Source organism: Pantherophis guttatus, chromosome 1 (genome assembly GCF_059756535.1).
Source record: "Pantherophis guttatus breed Tessera chromosome 1, ASM5975653v1, whole genome shotgun sequence".
NCBI classification, from domain to species: domain Eukaryota; kingdom Metazoa; phylum Chordata; class Lepidosauria; order Squamata; family Colubridae; genus Pantherophis; species Pantherophis guttatus.
Genome location: NC_142063.1, coordinates 304,163,488 through 304,180,859, shown reverse-complemented (window position 1 = coordinate 304,180,859; position 17,372 = coordinate 304,163,488). Strand labels below are relative to the sequence as shown.

Below are 17,372 nucleotides of genomic sequence, written 5' to 3'. Positions count from 1 at the left end.
AAGCACCCACAACTTCTGGAGGCAAGTCATTCCACTGATTAATTGCTCTATCAGAAAGCTTCTCCTTAGTTCTAGGTTGCATCTCTTCTTGATTAGTTTCCATCCATTCCTTCTTGTCCTGCCTTCAGGTGAAGAATCCCAGTCTCAAATGCCTGAAATATTAGCAACCTGTGATCCCTGTCTGCAGCAATGACACCTAGTGTAGCTTTGCTTGTTGATGACAATGTTGTTAAATGAGTTTGAGGGCAGTCAAGTGCCACATATGGGAGACCACGTAGAAGGATTTCCATGAGTCAGGAACAAAACCAAGGTTCTGTATGCAGAGGGGCATATTGTACATTCATTTCTTTGGTTCCAGTCAAAACATTCAGATGGCAGGTGATAGAAATGACTTCAGCCTGTGATTGTAGAAAGAGGCTGAACAGACAAATAATCTAGTTTTGACATCAAGCTGAATAGACAAATGATCTAGTTTTCTTGAAGGCAGCTGCATATGTACAAAGATATATGTCAAATGTCCCTTGCTAAACAGGACAATTCTAGCGATATAGTCCTTAAATGCCTTTATCTCCATCTGTGTCAACAAGCTAGAACACTTAGCTTATATGTAGACTGATATGTCTTTCTAATATTTAAAGAGATTTGGGAAGATTTGTACTGTATTTTCAGTATTATCATCTCCAGTGGCCTTGGCCATGCCACTTATCTTTGTACCTCATTGTTTCATAAAAAGGAGGAAGAAGAGAAGGGAATAAAGGCCATAATTACTTATCTCATAAGACCGTTGCAGGCATTAATTAGTTAGTTTACAGAGTTCTTTGAACATGAAAAGGTGCTATGTTGTGAATGTTCTTTGCATTATTATGGTTAATTAAAATGCTCCTCATTGCTTCCTCTGACTTTGATGTACTTTGTTTACTATTTACTTGGGCTCACTTCTCCTGCCTTGTTGTGCTTCAAAATCAAAAGCATTTCAAATCAGGAATCCTACTGCCATGATTAATTTCCCCCCCCTCACATTTGCATGTTTGTTTCCTAGAGGAAACAAATCTACAGTTAGAAGTCAAATGAATGATTACTGCTATTGTGTCTTCATTAGTACAACTAGGAAGACCAATGCTGTTTTTGATGGGAATTTTGGCTTTCAAAAGTTGGCTCCACACCCAGCTTCCCCAAGGTGCTTCTGATGGGAGACTAATTCTAATCTCCCCAAGGTTGGGCAATTTATTTTAATGGTCTACCTCTGAGACATTCATCTAAAACTTTTGCTATTACACTGAATGGATTAGAAGAATCACTAATAGGAGTATTAGGCAGTTTTTTTTACACACTTAAAGCTTTTAACATTACAACACTAGCACCTGAACCAGCTGGAAAGGGAAAAGGGAACTTGTGCTGTGTGTAGTCCCCATCCGTGATGGGGGTGGGGTGGGGGGCTTAAAAAGGCTACACAACCATGAATAGAAAGGAACTGATATTGCTAGCCTAAAAAGATCTGGAAATATGTCAGCTTTGAAAACGCTGCACATTTATAGTCAGGTGATCTGTATATGTGTCTTTTTTTAATAAACTATGTGATTCTGGTTGAAATTGTATAAGTTTTATGGGAGCTTTTAAACTGCAGGAACAAGAGAAAGGAAGTATCATATGGCTCTGATTTCTCCATCTTGAGTTGGTGTCAGAGTTTGGATAGTTGAACGATGTGTCATTTATTGGGAGAAAAAAAAGTGAAGCACTGGAGAACAAATCGAGGAGAGAACCAACCTAGAACAAAGGAAATATTTCCCGACAGTTAGAACAATTAATCAGTGGGTCCAGAAGTTGTGGGTGCTCCAACACTGAAGGTTTTTAAGAAGAGAATGGACACTCATTTGTCTGAAATGGTATATAGTGTTTCCTGCTTGAGCAGGGAGTTTGAGTAGAAGATCTCCAAGGTCCTTCCCAATTCTTGTTATTCTGTTTTAGTTAAGGCAAAAATATGGTGAAGAGTTTAATGAAAGGACATGTGGCTGTTTTTGAAACTGATGAATGTTAGTGGTGGATAGGCTGAGTTCATTATTTTATGATATCAGTACTTGGAGTTGTTAATTGTGAAATTCATGGGCAATCAAATCAGGAGAGATCAAGGTCATCTTCTTGAGGTGATATATATTTAACAAATTGTATGGGTTGCCCCAAGACTGGCTGAATGGCTTTAAATATAAATTTAAACATGTAATGGAAAACAACATTATCAGTTTTTGCGGTTCATAGTAGTGAATTAGAATCTTTATTTTTAGAAAATGGTACCTTGCCATTTGAAATGCACCACAGCATTGAACTACTCTGTGCCAGATCCGTTGCTTCACTCTCATGAGTTTGGCATACAATAGGAACATACATGAGGATATCTCTGTCCTTTGAGAATGAAGCCTTCCCAAAGTGGTCTACAAACCATATATTATTAAAATGTAAAAGTAGGAAACAGTACATAAAGCAGGAATGTCCAACTCACAGCCCAGGGACAGCTAGTAATGCAGCCCCAAAAGATTGCAAACTTTTAACATTATTATGTGATTTATATACATGAACTACAAGTAATCCTTGACTTACAACAGTTCATTTAGTAACAGTTCGAAGTTACAACAGCATTAAAAACAGTGACTTGAAAAAATGTTGACGATCAAAGTACAATCTAGACGAAAGAAAGAATGATGGAAAATAAATTGTTGAATAAGATAAATTTAAAATATGTGTGAATAGATGTAAATAGTAAGAAAGGATCATTTTGAAGTAGCTGTAGGGAAAAGTGATATGTATATAAATGTTGTGTGTTTGTGTCTTGTTTTTAATGTTTTCAAAATAAAAAACTTTTAAAATAAATAAATAAATAAAAAGAGTGACTTATGATCCTTTTTCACACTTACAACCATTTCAGCATCCCCATGGTCATGTGATCAAAATCCAGACACTTGGCAACTGATATTTATGATGGTTACAGTGTCCTGGGGTCATGTAATCCTCCTTTGCAACCTTCTGACAAAGTCAATGAAAAAGCCAGATTCACTTTAACAACCGTGCTACTAACATCACTTGCAGTGATTCACTTAACAACTATGGCAAGAAAAGTCATAAAATGGGGCAAAACTCACTTAACAAAAGTCTCCACTTAGCAACAGAAATTTTGGGCTCAGTTGTGATTGTAAGTCGAGGACTACCTGTATGTATTTTACATGTGGTCCAAGACAATTCATCTTCACTCAGTGCTGCCCAAGCAAGCCCAAAGGTTGGACACCCATAACATAAAGGGAAGAAAGCCGGGTAGTCTGCCAGAAAATTGGACTGATCTTTAAACCCTAGATTTTATAATACCATGTACAAATTCAGCTATCAGTTGCCATTCAACATAGCAGGTGATTCTGGACTTCAAGGTAGACTTTTAGGCCTTGGCCTTTGAACCTCTCCTTACGTCGAAGTGGGTGTTTTGGATGACTTGTTAGATTAGTCTATAATGGCAATTGGGCAATTATGTGTTTTGATAACATTTGATTTCTGTTTAAAATTGAATTCAAAGGATTAACATTCATGTAAAGAATTTCTTAGATTAGTCCATGGTGACTAATTGCACCACCGATTGCATGGTGGTGCAATCGGGCACCAATTGTTGTTTCTTTACCATTTCTACCCTCTCTGTTCCAGAGGTGGGTTTCAGCAGGTTCTAACCAGTTCTGGAGAACCGGTAGGGAAATTTTGAGTAGTTCGGAGAACCGGTAGTAAAAATTCTGACTGGCCCCGCCCCATCTATTCTCTGCCTCCCAAGTCCCAGCTGATTGGGAGGAAATGGGGATTTGCAGTAACCTTTTCCTGGAGTGTGGAGGGAATGGGGATTTTTCAGTATCCTTCCCCTGCCACGGCCACCAAGCCACGCCATGCCCACCAAGCCACACCCACAGAACCGGTAGTAAAAAATATTGAAACCCACCACTGCTCTGTTCTGCTGAGCAGGAGAAATTGCCCTATCTATCTATGCCAGTAAGTCTTCAATCAGGGAGGAGACATCAGCAAACGAGAAGTGATTCTTGTCTACCCTAGGCTTTACAGCAATATTTCATGGCAACTTTAAAATGTGTGTCTGGCTAGGGAATTCTGGGAATTAAAATCCAAACATCATAAATTTGCTAAGGTTGAGAAGCATTGCTTTAGAGAATTACATTTCCAGGTGCAATGTCAGGCATCTTGCAAACCTCAGGAGACAGAATTTGAAGAGGTCTTTATGATGCTCGTTAAAAACAAAACAAAGCACCATGCTAGAATTGGATTGGTGAATATTCTATCAATATATGACAAATTCACATGCAAAAAATGTCATGTGAATGAGCCATAGATTAAAATTTAATCTTGAATTGCCACTAAGAATAACAGGAAAGGATCCTTTTTCCTGAATTAAAAGCTTCCACTATAGATTTAAGATTGCTAACATTAGCTCTGTGTATATGTGCGTTTGTGCACACACGTACCTTCATGTATGCATATCTGAAAGTCGTTTTTCTCTTTAAAGCTGTAACAATTCAACAACTGTCTTGGTTACAAACCAAAGATTTGCTGAGAACATGTTAGAAGGAATCAGAAAAGCCGAGAAAAGGTCACAAATAAGCACCTTAGGAACAATGAAAGCTTTTCTCCATGTAGCAGTGGGAGCGTTGCAAAAGGAGGGGGGGGGAAACACCCTGAAAAGGTATTAATCAGAAGTGGCTATAAATCCTCTGGAGTTTTTGCTCTTATGAAACTCCTTGGAGAAAGTCTTGAAGGAAATGCAGGTCAAAGCCCAAAAAAGCTCTTGATCAGAGATTGCTAGAGGAAAATCTTCCCAGATGCCTTTTAATAGGCTGCAATCACCCCAGGAGTGGGAAAGCCAAGTGTGCTTGAAGCATGGTTGCAGTTCCTAATAGGTCTTGTCACACTTAAGGCCCTGCAAGCGCCATCCACCGAACAGCTGAAACTGGCTGGTGATTCATAAAGCCAACAGTTTAAAGTTTATTATGATGAAAGCACTTAATGACAGCCATCGCTAGGGGCCCATCATTTATAAAGCTGCGCTGAGTATTAGACATGTAGCATGACCACCAATTTTGTGTCACAATTGCTACCATAAAATGACCTTTGGTGATTTTTGCTGCATGTGGTGGACAGCTCTTCTTTCGCATTAGTGCTCTGTGGCTTTTCTTTGCAGACTATTATGCTGTCTAAAGCTTATTTGGCACTGTCGTGAGCCTCAACCCTTGTTATTACCCCAAAGGCCTGTCGAAAAGGGCGGGGAGAGGGAGGAAGGGAGGGAGGGAGAAACCCTCTCATGCTCTATTATGGCACCCCCAGTCAAGCAATTCCTTGGATAGTGTAACAATTTAATATACATATTCCTCCATTGTTAATCACATTTCTTTTTTTTTTTAAGTTCTCCTGTTTACTATATATCGTACCTAACATCTAATTGGATGGAAATGAAATCTGCACGTTACCTTATTAGGCAAGTTGGGAGTAAAGATTTTGAGTGGTAATTATCCAATGGATAAAAAAAAAAAACATCTATCCACCAAGCTAGCCAAAAATAAGTAATAATACCTCTCAGGAAAAAAAAGTACATCCTGGAAGATTATCTTGGGTTTAAATGCAGCACTTTATTCGCACATGGAACATAATTTTACAGGCTAAATAACTGGCACAGATTTCCAAGGAGAACAATATTAACAACAAGCCTACTTACCAACCAGCTTAAATGCCCACTGCCTTTAAAATGTGAACATAATTTTATAAACCATATAACATTTCTTTCTAGTGTATACTATATGCGATTTCTGCTGATATCTACTACTGTATTAGATTTTATGTAAAGCTTTTTTTCCCCCACCAATAAGGTGAATTGTTACATGACAAACTCATCTTCCACCATTATCATCTGCTGTTTGTGTTTAACAACAGGAGTCCCTTCTCTAACAAAACTGTTGTAATGGCTGTACAAATTACTCAGCTGAAAGCTTTTCACCAAACCAAACAGTATTAATCAGCAGTTCTTAGGAAGGTGCTAATTAAAAACAATTTTCTTCCTCAGTTTGCAATACTAAGCCATCTTCACTTGCACTGTTTCCAATATGCAGCTACTGTATACACTCCCATATTAGGGCCTCTATTAACTCCTGAATCTCCTATTACCTATTTTATTACATTCCTGTTTTCCAGATTTATGGACTTGTTGACATTTTAGATGTCACAGCATGATCTGTTTAATCATTTAAAAACTACATGAAATGAAGATGGGCCGTGAGGGACAGAAGGCTAAGAGCCATTTACCAAGTCAGAGAACACAAAGACCACAGGCAGAACTGGTTAGCATCTTTCAGGATTTTTTTTAAAATCCCAACACAATTGCTGTCCTACACTACTCTAGTTTGTTTCTGATAAAAACAATTCTGTTGAATTAAATTCAACATCCTGGGGAAAATAGCTCAAACATTAGAGTTTTTGAAAACTTGGCAATTGTTGACTTTGGAGATAAAATAATATACGACAAGCCAGGAGTGTTATTGAGAAGCATCTTTAAAAAGAGATCCTGTTCAGTCAACACAGAGGACTGATTTTTTAAATCAAGGTTGGACTATCAGATACACCTGACAGCCATGCATATCTGAGATGTCAGTAGAAAGAAAAAGAACTACAGAAGTATGGGAATTCAAGGTATATTTAGAATGGTGAAGAGAAGAATGAAACATTATAGATTTGTTGTGTAGAAAATGGTGCAGGCTTGTTTGCTGATGACAAAATGCAAGTCTAGAAGCAATGGGAATCCAACAGGAGAAACAATAAGAAATTTCTTCCAGACAGAGAATAGACATGGAAAGGCAAAGGGCTGTTTATTCCTGGGAATGTTGAAGTAAAGGTTGGATGGAATGTGCTGTAAATATTTGCAAAATAAAAGTACTGAGCAGAGCAGCAGACTTGGTGACCATCAACAATCCTGCCTTCTATCTGGACAGAGAGATGGGATATACATTAAAATAATATAAACCAATCTTGATACCAACTTGTTGGTTCCTTATGAGGTATGAGCTTTTGTAGATAAGCTGTTTCTCCTTCAGCAAAAACCCTTATCTGCACAATTTCCAGGTTACTTCATGCTTTTGTTAATATGGGCTGCAGCTTATGAAAGCACAGCTCCAATAAATCATATAGGTATTAGGGTGCCAAAGATATCTTTGTCATTGTTGCTTCAACAGACTAATGAGGTATTTGGATTTTTGGCAGAAATAACACAAGCTGAATTGTTTCCAAAAAAACTGTGTGTGCAAAGACCTCACAAAATGTCACAGTGGGATTGTGTTGTGTAGCAGATCTTATGCATCTGGTTGTGCATGCAAGGAAAAAAAACATCCTTGGGTTTACTTTATGTGATTGTACAACACCTTAGGAGTAGATGTTTTCCAGATGTTTTTTAAACTTTTGGCACTACCATTGGACAAAGTGATTTGGAATGTAATGGCAGAAAACAAACTGCCCAGCCACTTGACTGAGATAGGCAACTGTAGAAATGAAATGAAATAAATAAAAACAATTTGTCAATTACTTTTGAAGAAAGAAAATGTTGCAGAGAAAATAAGACGGATTTTTTAAAAAAATCCTTGATATTAGAATCATTAAATCTATATGGGAGATATTTTGGGTTTTTATTACAGCTTGCCCACAAGTTTGTGCTCATTATGTTGCACTAAAGAAAATACTATCTGTGTATTGTATGGATTTGGGAATAGAACAGAATATGCTTCTCTGTAATCACGAATTTATGGCTCTCTGGTAATTCACATGTTTCTATAATAACCTGGATTTTCTCCTCTCCACCCCCCATCAAAGATAATGCTTTATGGAATGACTCTGTATATCCAAGTAACTGTATGCTTTTAGAAAGCCTATTTTTTTTAATTTGGGCACCTCATAAAATTTCACCTGGGTATGGGATTGAAATGCAATTGTTTACTTTTAAATGACCTTTGATGTGAGTACGATGGGAATAGTGCATCCATCCTTGGTCTGTGATTTTGTAGAAGCAATGGGAAACCAACCATAGGATTTGTCAGAGCCATTTGTGAGTTCTAGTCTGGCCTTAAATAGGAAATCTGGCTGGGTGACCTTGGGTGAATTCTCTCAGATGAGCCCATATCATAAGGTTGTTGTTGTGGAGAAAATAGGAGGAAGTATTAGATACTGTATGTTCGCTACCTTTGTATTATTTATAAAAATAATAAAGGTGGGGTAAAAATAAATAAATCTTTCTGAAGCAACACCAGGGATTGGAAGATAATTGAGTTATACACAAATACATTTAGGGTCTTTTTTGCTGTTTTTGCTGAAAATGGCATTTGTACAAGAGTGTGAAGCATGGCCCATTTGCATATGTGATTTCTTTTTTGGAAGGGGAAATACTTTCTTCAGCTGAGGGATGGAACAGCCCTGCTGGAGAATGTTCATATTTCTTTCCTAAACTCTTGATTGACAAGGGTGAGAATGTTACAAGCACTCACACTTGTAAGAGCATGTTGCATTCAGTCCTCAGGGATGAATAACCAGAGACTTTCTGCCATTTTCGTGCTTTTGATCCTATCTTGCCCTACTGGCTCTTCTTTTTCTCCAACCAACCTCATCTTGCCTTTGCCTTTTGTCTGCTTCCTTCTCTCCTGCCTTGATCTGAATTGATTTCACTGGAACTTGACCTTGCCCTCCATTAGTCTCTGCACAAGTATTGCCTTAGATTATGCGGATTCTTTGGCTGAAGATGTGACATATTGTCCCTAGTGTGCCGATTGGAGCAGAATACCCTTTTAATTTATGTAACCTTGCAAGGGAAAAAAAATCAAAGGGATACTAAATGTGCAGAATACAAGTGAAATATTCAGAAATGAAAGGGAAACAATAGTTCTTATTTTATCACAGTACGTACATAGCAATAGAAAACAAAACAAATCTTACTAACTGCATGTAACACTTATAACATTGCCCAACATAATCTTTGATGCCTCTTTTACTAATCTCTCTCCTTCTTTGAAAAAAAAGGCATTCTCTTCATCTTTAATCTTGGCAAAATCACTTTGCAGACTTTTAGAAACCATGTTTCAGAAAACTACTTTTTAAAAAACTTACAAGATGTCTGTCATATGCCCATTGTGTTGTTACTGAAATCAGAATTTTTCCTCCTGCAACTTCTATCAAGAAGAGGCTCAGAAACTATCATTCAGTATAAAAAAGCCCCTTCAGGAGCAGTTTACAATCCCATAAGAAAAGTTTCACCAATGTGTTGTTTCCATTGATTGTTGATGATTGATATCTGATTTAACTTTAAGGGACTCATTCAGTTTAACTTCCATTCATACAAAACCCAGCATATATCCTCATCACAGAGTGTGTTTAACTGAAGGTTGTTTAAATTTTGTTTGTCAATTTATGCTTACAATCACTGTTAATAATCTTTATTTTTTAAATTAAAACCAGCTTTTAATTTTAAAACATTACTATTTGGACGAGCAGAAGTAACATTCAAAGAACTAGAATGTGTGCTTAATTAAACCAATATAGAGATAATGATAATTTTAGAAAGGGTATCCCACCACAAAGCAACTTTATTTTTTTCCAGAGAAATGGGGGGCGGGGGGAGAACCAGAGAATTTTATACAATGATCTTTAGCAGCAAATGCTACAATCTAGGGCTTCTGGTCCTTTCATCAATTATATGCATGAGTAATTTAGTTTCACCATTCAGCCTCAATGCATAAATGTTTGCAGGATCGTGTTCTTAAGACCCCTTCAATTAAACCCTTACGGGATAATAGCCTGCATTTGAGACACTAGCTTGTACTGACATGACAGATGGGGAAAAGAAACAAACAATAATAATTAGTTGTTCATTTTGATATACTTGTTATCTACTCAGAGGGGGAAAAAGAGTGAAACAATAATTTCCAGGGTCATTATGTAAAAGTTAGCAAATATATCTATTTGTCATGTTCTTGAATAGTTTTGTGATGATATGTGACTGTCCATATACATGGGTACTATTTGTGCCTTTTCTATATAATATTTTTACTAAAGATATATAGCATGTGTAACTATGAAACACACAATGATGATAAAACTGTCCATCTCTAAATTCTTGCCATTTCTGAGCAGAAATTCCATGCAGTAAGTGTCTCAATGTGAAATCCATAAAATCCATAAAAGGAGATCTACCACTGAAATACTAGGATAAATGGCTGGTTTGCATTGCCCCTGGTCTTTATCCAACACTGAGAATAGACTGCTGTTTTATCAAAAGAGGAATAAATTGCTGTTATTGTGATGTTAGCCCATCACTTGGCATTGCAATTCAGGTTTTGTGAGAAAGAAATGTATGATCTAACTGCGATTTGACCTATGCCTTCTGCGATCCATATAGGTGCTCTAATGGAGCATAAAAAAATGTGGAATGTACCATCATGTAAACTGATGATAAAGAAATGCATTTGAGGGAAAGATGGAAGCACATCGGAGTTTGTGTGCAACTTATTAAATCAGAGAAGAGAAACAACAATTCAGGGGTAATTATTTTATTTTCATATACTTTGCCAATTAAGCACACAATGAAGTGTAATACTATTTGATTTTCCCCCCAGTGACTTTTAAAAATAGTTAAAAAAAAAAAGAGAGACGATAAGCTACTTAAGATGCCAAAAAGTGTTTCTTAAACCAGGAAGAAGACAAATCCAAATAGTTTTGTCTTAGGCTTTGAAAGGCATGCATTGCTTCTGGGACAAAAATGTTAATGAAATGGTGTGAACAATGCCCGATGTTAACATGTATTTTTGGGAAGTGAGAGAGCAAAGAGCCCACAACTGCTACAGTACCCAACATTTCTCAGACAAGGATCTATTTTTTAATAGCAAGTATAGGGAACAGTTGCAGTTAGATTTCAGGACTGATAAAGACTCACTTTTCATTCATAGTCAGAGCACTCTTCTTGTACCTAAACAGATAATAAGTACTCAGCACACTCCCCCTTCTTGACACAACACACTGAGACTAATCACACATAATTGGAGAGGAGGAGCAGAGGGCTGGCCAATGCATTGTGTCCAGAGGACAAATGGTCAGTTTATGAGGCTTTGGTTTGAAGCAATAATTTCTAATACATCTACTGAGAGAGGACCAAACCCCCCACCCCAAAATAAAAAATTCAACAATAAAACTCTGAAATCCCAACTCCTGTTGTAAAAAAAAAAATCAGATAAACAATCTGAGTTTGAAAAATTTCACTCTGAAAAGAAAACCCAAAAGGAAATTTTCAAAAATAGCCTAAGGGGTAATAGTAAAATAAGAGAAGCTTTCATAGAATATGATATGATCTCAAATGTTGAGCAGATATCAGTATCTGTTTTTTTCACTTACTTGAACAATAAATCCTTTAGCATTTTGCAGTTGGTCAAACACATTCTTCCAGATGCAACAGAAAAAAACATTTTTGTCACAATGAAGAAATCATGTGCGAAATGACAGCCACAAAGGAAACTAGAGCTCTTAAGACTTCCAGCTCTCTTTTTCAATATAATGAACCCAAAGTTCTGAGAATGATCTAGTCTACATTGCTCAGAGTTTACCTTTCCCATGAAATTATTATATACAGTCCATTTTGTAGTAAAAAATATTGTTTTCCCATATTCTATCCTTCTTTGGTTAAAACAAGAAAAAATGGGTAGTGGAGATTTGGATCATAAATATCTTTTTCTTCTTTTTTCAGCTGCAAATAAAGAAACAGAAAGCAAAAGTCAATTCGTTTTAATCATAGCAACATAATCTTTGTTAGTAAGTCAGATTTTTCTTGTTGTTGGATGGGTGGGTATCAAAGGAGAAAATAAATATTTGGCATAATTTTTATTTTCATTTTTTATAATCACCAGTAATCAAAATTGCTGGTGAGAAAATACCATGCACTGGAGTGAATACAATTCATCTGAAATGTACAAATAAATGAAAACTAAACTGTTTCCTAAAATTAAGACTTTAAATGTATGATTGATAGAACACTATGATCATCAACAACTGTCAAACTTCAGTAGTTTCACATACTAATTCAGACTTACCTCTCTGGACATAGAATAGCGCAGCATATTCTTAGCAACAAAAACAAAGGTTATGTGAACTCTATAACTCAGTCAATGTAACATGTACGGTATTCATTCTTAAAACAAGTATTCATTTAGCCAGCTCTCCAGTGAGAACTTATTTACCAAGTAGTTGAATTTGGCATATATTTTCTATAGACACAAACTACTGAATTCAACAAGCTATCCAGATGAAAATCAAGTTTAAACCAACATTTATAAGGACTTCACTGAAACAATTTTGTGTGTGTTTATGCGGGGGCAGTGGGGAAGAAGCAACACAAAACTGAAAGACAAGAGGCAAAGAATATGAAGTAGCGTTCCTTTTTCTTAAATATATAATATTTAATATGTAATACTCTAGTGTACAGATGTGTATTAGAATATTATATATTCAATATAGCTTTTGACATTTCTTTTTAGCCATTATATAAACAGGAATTTATCCATGTCCTATTGTTTAATTCTGAGGAATAATTTACCATTTATGAGTAGTGTAATTTTCCCAACAACAATTGTTAATCTGTTCAAATTCTCAGCCATATTAAAAATGACAATTTGGTTCTCTAATGTCTTTAATATTAGCACAAAGAGTTCTATGTGAATAAAATGGCTTTATTAATTTTATAATAATATGTAGCATTTTAAATAATATCCAACTTTTTCTTCAGGTAATGTTATTCCTGACATTCTGAGTCCAATTAATTATTGTAATTTTATGAAACAGGAAAAAAAACCTGTGAGTCCATCCTTTGATGTACTTTGGCTGATGTTCTTTGTTTTACAAGGGCATAGCAAATACCAAAATGTTGGTTAATACCAGAAATTAACTGATTTTTTTTTTTCTTTTGGTGGGGTGGTGGCGGCATGAATTTTCATGGGACACATTCCAAGTGATCTCTTGAAGGAACCAAAAACTCTCTATTGTTATAAGTGTTAACGATGATAATAATAAAGAAACACTTCATTTTTTAAAAAACAGTATACAAAATAATTTCCAGTTCAAAGTTTTCCCCAGTTGCATCTTAAGGTCTGTTTTTTTTAGAAAGGAAACTTCATTTCCTCGAGGACTAAACTTCAAATGGCCATTCCTATTGCTCATAATCTTCTCTACCCTGATGTGTCTTGGGTCAGCAGCTTCACTAACCTACATCCAGAAATAATATCTTGTAAGCCCATATGGAAAAAAAAAATGTTCTTGTTTAGGAATGCAGCAGAGCTGGTCTGCCCCCATGTCTCTTTTAACCTGAATTCTCTAGTGACCTCTGGTGGCCAGCCCAAAGGCTCCATTGCAGAGTTTAAACACAACTCAGACCCGGCTTCACTATTCCAGATTAGCAGGGGGATGTTAAACAAATAAATGCCACAAAAGCATGTATTACTGCAACCTGTTATCCAATCGTAAGTGCATTGGAAACATAACATTATTGAACTCATATATGCATACACAGAAGCATTTGTAAACAGTGCATATGCTTCAGTCCAGAATATTATGTAGAGTGTTATTGCGCACATCATGGTTGCACTTGTGAGCCCAATTAATTATTGTAATTTTATGAAACGGGAAAAAAAAAACCCTCGTGAGCCCACCCTTTGAATTGCACGAACAACTAAAAGCAAATTGTGAATAAAACAATTTTTCAATTTTGGAGGCAAGAAAAGGGAGGAGAGCAGGAGAGGCCTAGGAGAACTGAAATAAATTATATGGCCACTCTTAGTAGCATTATGCTTTCCCTCCTAATTGGATGTAACACACTCAGACCCACAGGGTGAACAGCAGCAACGGGAGCGGAATTCATACTGTTTACCCTTTACAGTAGCCACAATTATTAACCGCGCACCAGACACATTATAAGCACTAGCCACTCGTAATGTGGTATTTCAAATAGATAAGGAGAAAGGCAATATAACTATTCTTTTGACATCACGTTCTGCTCTCATACCACAGCCTCAGCCATTGCTTTTGTTTAGAAAACCATCCCGACTTTGCTTTGTCCCTGTTAAAACATAAATCTATGCTACCCTCATCTTATATTTTGGTTACTTATCTCAGGAGAAGAAAAATATTGAATAGTTAATGAAACATACCCAGTTTGCAATGTATATTTGGCAAAGGAGCATAACCTGCATCTTATTTTTTTTTAAAAATGTATTAATTATTAAGAAAATATTCCAGAGGTTAGTGCGAGACTGATGCGTTGTGAAACCCAACCTAGGAAAAGTTTTTGAACAAAAGCACAATAATAAAGTATAGGCCCAGTTTTGATTACAGGCTTGTTTTTTGAAACGGAAATAAAATTTCACAGCTAACAATGAGAGGTGAAAAGTTTAAGAGGCAAAGCTGTTCCTCCTGATCACTGCCTGTTAATCAGCTTCATGGGTGGTTGCCTAAATCTGTGGATTTTTTTAAATTGTTGTTACTTGCACTACTGTCAAGATTGTAACTAATTTTCCCCCCCCTCTTCTATGAGGAGGGGTGAATAACTTGCCATAGAAGGCAGCTGTGGATGAGTGACATGAAGCACTAATGCAGAGGGCAAAATTAAAATTCATGAATCTCTTCACAACCATTTGTGTAACAAGATTAAGACGGGACAGCAGAAAATAGCTGCATTATCAGGCTTCTTACAGTTCTCCAGCTGGTTACGCTCTATTCCAAAACAGTAGGGATAAGAGGATAACACGGAGCCGAAAGGAAAATGCCTCTCCTTCATTTGGGAGAAAACACATCCGAGGAAAAGATGAGGCTTGGATATGCAACCAGAAAGCATGATCCTACTTAACAACCAAACTTTTCACATAAATTCAGCAACAAAAAAAGGAAGGTTCCAATCAGCCCAGCAGCCTTGCAATTGGAAAGCCCCCCCCCTCTTTTTATTGGAAGAAGAAAGAAGAAAATTCCAAAAAGTAGGTAGATCAGCCATCATCAGTTTAGGAGAAAACTAACTTAAGAGCCAGAAGGATGGGGAATATTTGCAACGGAGCTGGGGGGTGGGGTGGAGTTTGATATCCAACGATAGGGGCATATAAACTTTGTAGTATCTCTATTTTCAGCCAATATATCTTTGCCTGAGCCCCTCTTCCATTCTTGCACATTGCTGTACTGCCTCAGCTGCTGAATGCTATTGTTATTTACTGTATAATTGTTTGTATTGCTCTACCTTAATCCTAAAGAAGGAGTGGCTCTTTTGTTTCAAGCTCTTTCAAACTATATACAATTTACTGACCACAATACACATCAATACAACAATCAATCACCGTAAACCGCCTAGTGACTCACAAGGCAACCCTATACGGCATAGTAAAATGCATGAAATTCACTGAGACTGTTCGAAACAAATAGGTGAAAAATCACTCTATTAGCATTTATCTGTAATGGCAGACACTTAAGTGACATTTTTTTCTTTACTCAATTATTCTGTTATGAAGGAACTGATTATTGAAAAATGTACCCCTAGCAACTTTCCCTAACAAAGTTTAAACATACAATATATACCGAAGGCTCCCCCACTTTTTTTTTTTTGAGAAGTAGAGAAAATTGCCCAAACCCCATGCTCTGATTCTAATTCTTTTTCAGTTATTAATCCCTTTTTGCCATTTCAGATTTTCAGCCACCCTGGAAGAATAAAAAACAATAAAAAACTCATACAAGAGATTTCTGTGTTTGTGAGAGAATATAAATTTGATTAATAAAATGAATACGTTTTACACATAATTCATTAATCTCTGAGCATAAGGTTTATAATTTATATATGCCCATGTAGGGAGAAGTAATGAATATTCCCGTACTTTTTCCTCAAAGGGTGGCATTTCATGATTCTCAAAAAACAAAAGGACCATGCATGTGAATGGCACTGGATGGCTTAAGCCCACTCTCCTGGGGGTGGGGGGCTGATCCAGCTATTTGTGATTAGGGTTTAATGGCGTCATCTGAGCTCTGGATAGAATGCTTCTCCTGACTAGGTACTTTCAATGGTTTTCTCTGCCATAAATAGCAGGTGTCCCCCTTTGTATCACCTGCTTAATTATCAACAAGGAACAATGCAGGGAGTTTGAGAGATATGTTGCATGGGGCACTAGGGAGAAGGGTGGAAGCTAGCAGGAATGTTCATGGAAGCCATCTTCATACAATTACTTCTCTAGTGCCATTATTTCAGAACAGCTTTGCTGACATTGGATTTCCTTGCTCTGAACAGTGAGCGTATTTGGGATTGATACAGTTCTTCAGAGCCTCTCCCACTGCAGGAGAAACTGGGAATTGATGTAGCTCAATGTGTGACCCGCCAAATTAAATGCAGCCCATTATTAGTCATATTACCCAATGCTACCAAGCCAACACCTGTCTTCTTCTATTTTTGCTGTCCTAGAAATGCAACATTTCTATCAATAATTTATCAACTGGCTATTATATCAAACACTATTCTACTGTCTTCTATTTTGTTCTCTACCAAAGGGGATGCTTGGTGCCCAAGTGGCTATTTTCTTCCTAATTCACAATGCATTCCTGTTCTAGTTGTGTAACAGGATAGATAGATTCACCACCAGATGTATTCGCAACTGGCTGACAAACTATACTCAACGAGTAGTCCTTAATGGGTCTAAGTCTACATGGAGAGAAGTAAGCAGTGGGGTGCCACAAGGTTCCGTCTTAGGCCCAGTACTCTTCAATATCTTCATAAATGACTTAGATGAGGGAATAGAAGGGGAACTCACCAAATTTGCAGATGATACTAAGCTGGCAGGAATAGCTAACACCCTAGAAGATAGGCTCAAGATCCAGATGGATCTTGATAGACTTGAACACTGAGCCCTATCTAACAAAATGAAATTCAACGTAGAGAAAAGTAAAGTCTTACACTTAGGTAAGAAAAACCAAAAGCACACATATAAACTGGGCTTAATAGCAGTGACTGTGAGAAGGATCTTGGAGTCTTAGTGTACAATCAGCTAAATATGAGCCAGCAGTGTGCAGCGGCAGCTAAAAAAGCCAACACAATCCTAAATTGCATTAACAGAGGGATACTATCAAGATCAAATGAGGTACTAATACCACTCTATAAAGCCCTAGTAAAACCACACCTAGAGTACTGCATCCAATTTTGGTCACCACACTATAAAAAAGATGTTGAGACTCTAGAAAAAGTGCAGAGGAGTACAACTAGGATGATTAGAGGACTGGAGACTAAAACATAAGAAGGACAGTTACAGGAACTGGGCATG

General features: G+C 36.9%; 1 protein-coding gene across 2 annotated transcripts in view; it reads right to left on the bottom strand.

The window, feature by feature from the left end:
• Positions 1–10,585: 10,585 nt before the first annotated feature.
• CAMKMT (calmodulin-lysine N-methyltransferase) overlaps positions 10,586–17,372 on the bottom strand; it is a 266,966-nt gene continuing 260,179 nt past the window's right edge. For both annotated transcript variants that reach the window (XM_034427664.3, XM_034427665.3), the window contains one exon: positions 10,586–11,788. In XM_034427664.3, the coding sequence (XP_034283555.2) occupies positions 11,711–11,788 (78 nt within the window). In that variant the 3' untranslated portion in view covers positions 10,586–11,710. The remainder of the gene's footprint in view (positions 11,789–17,372) is intronic.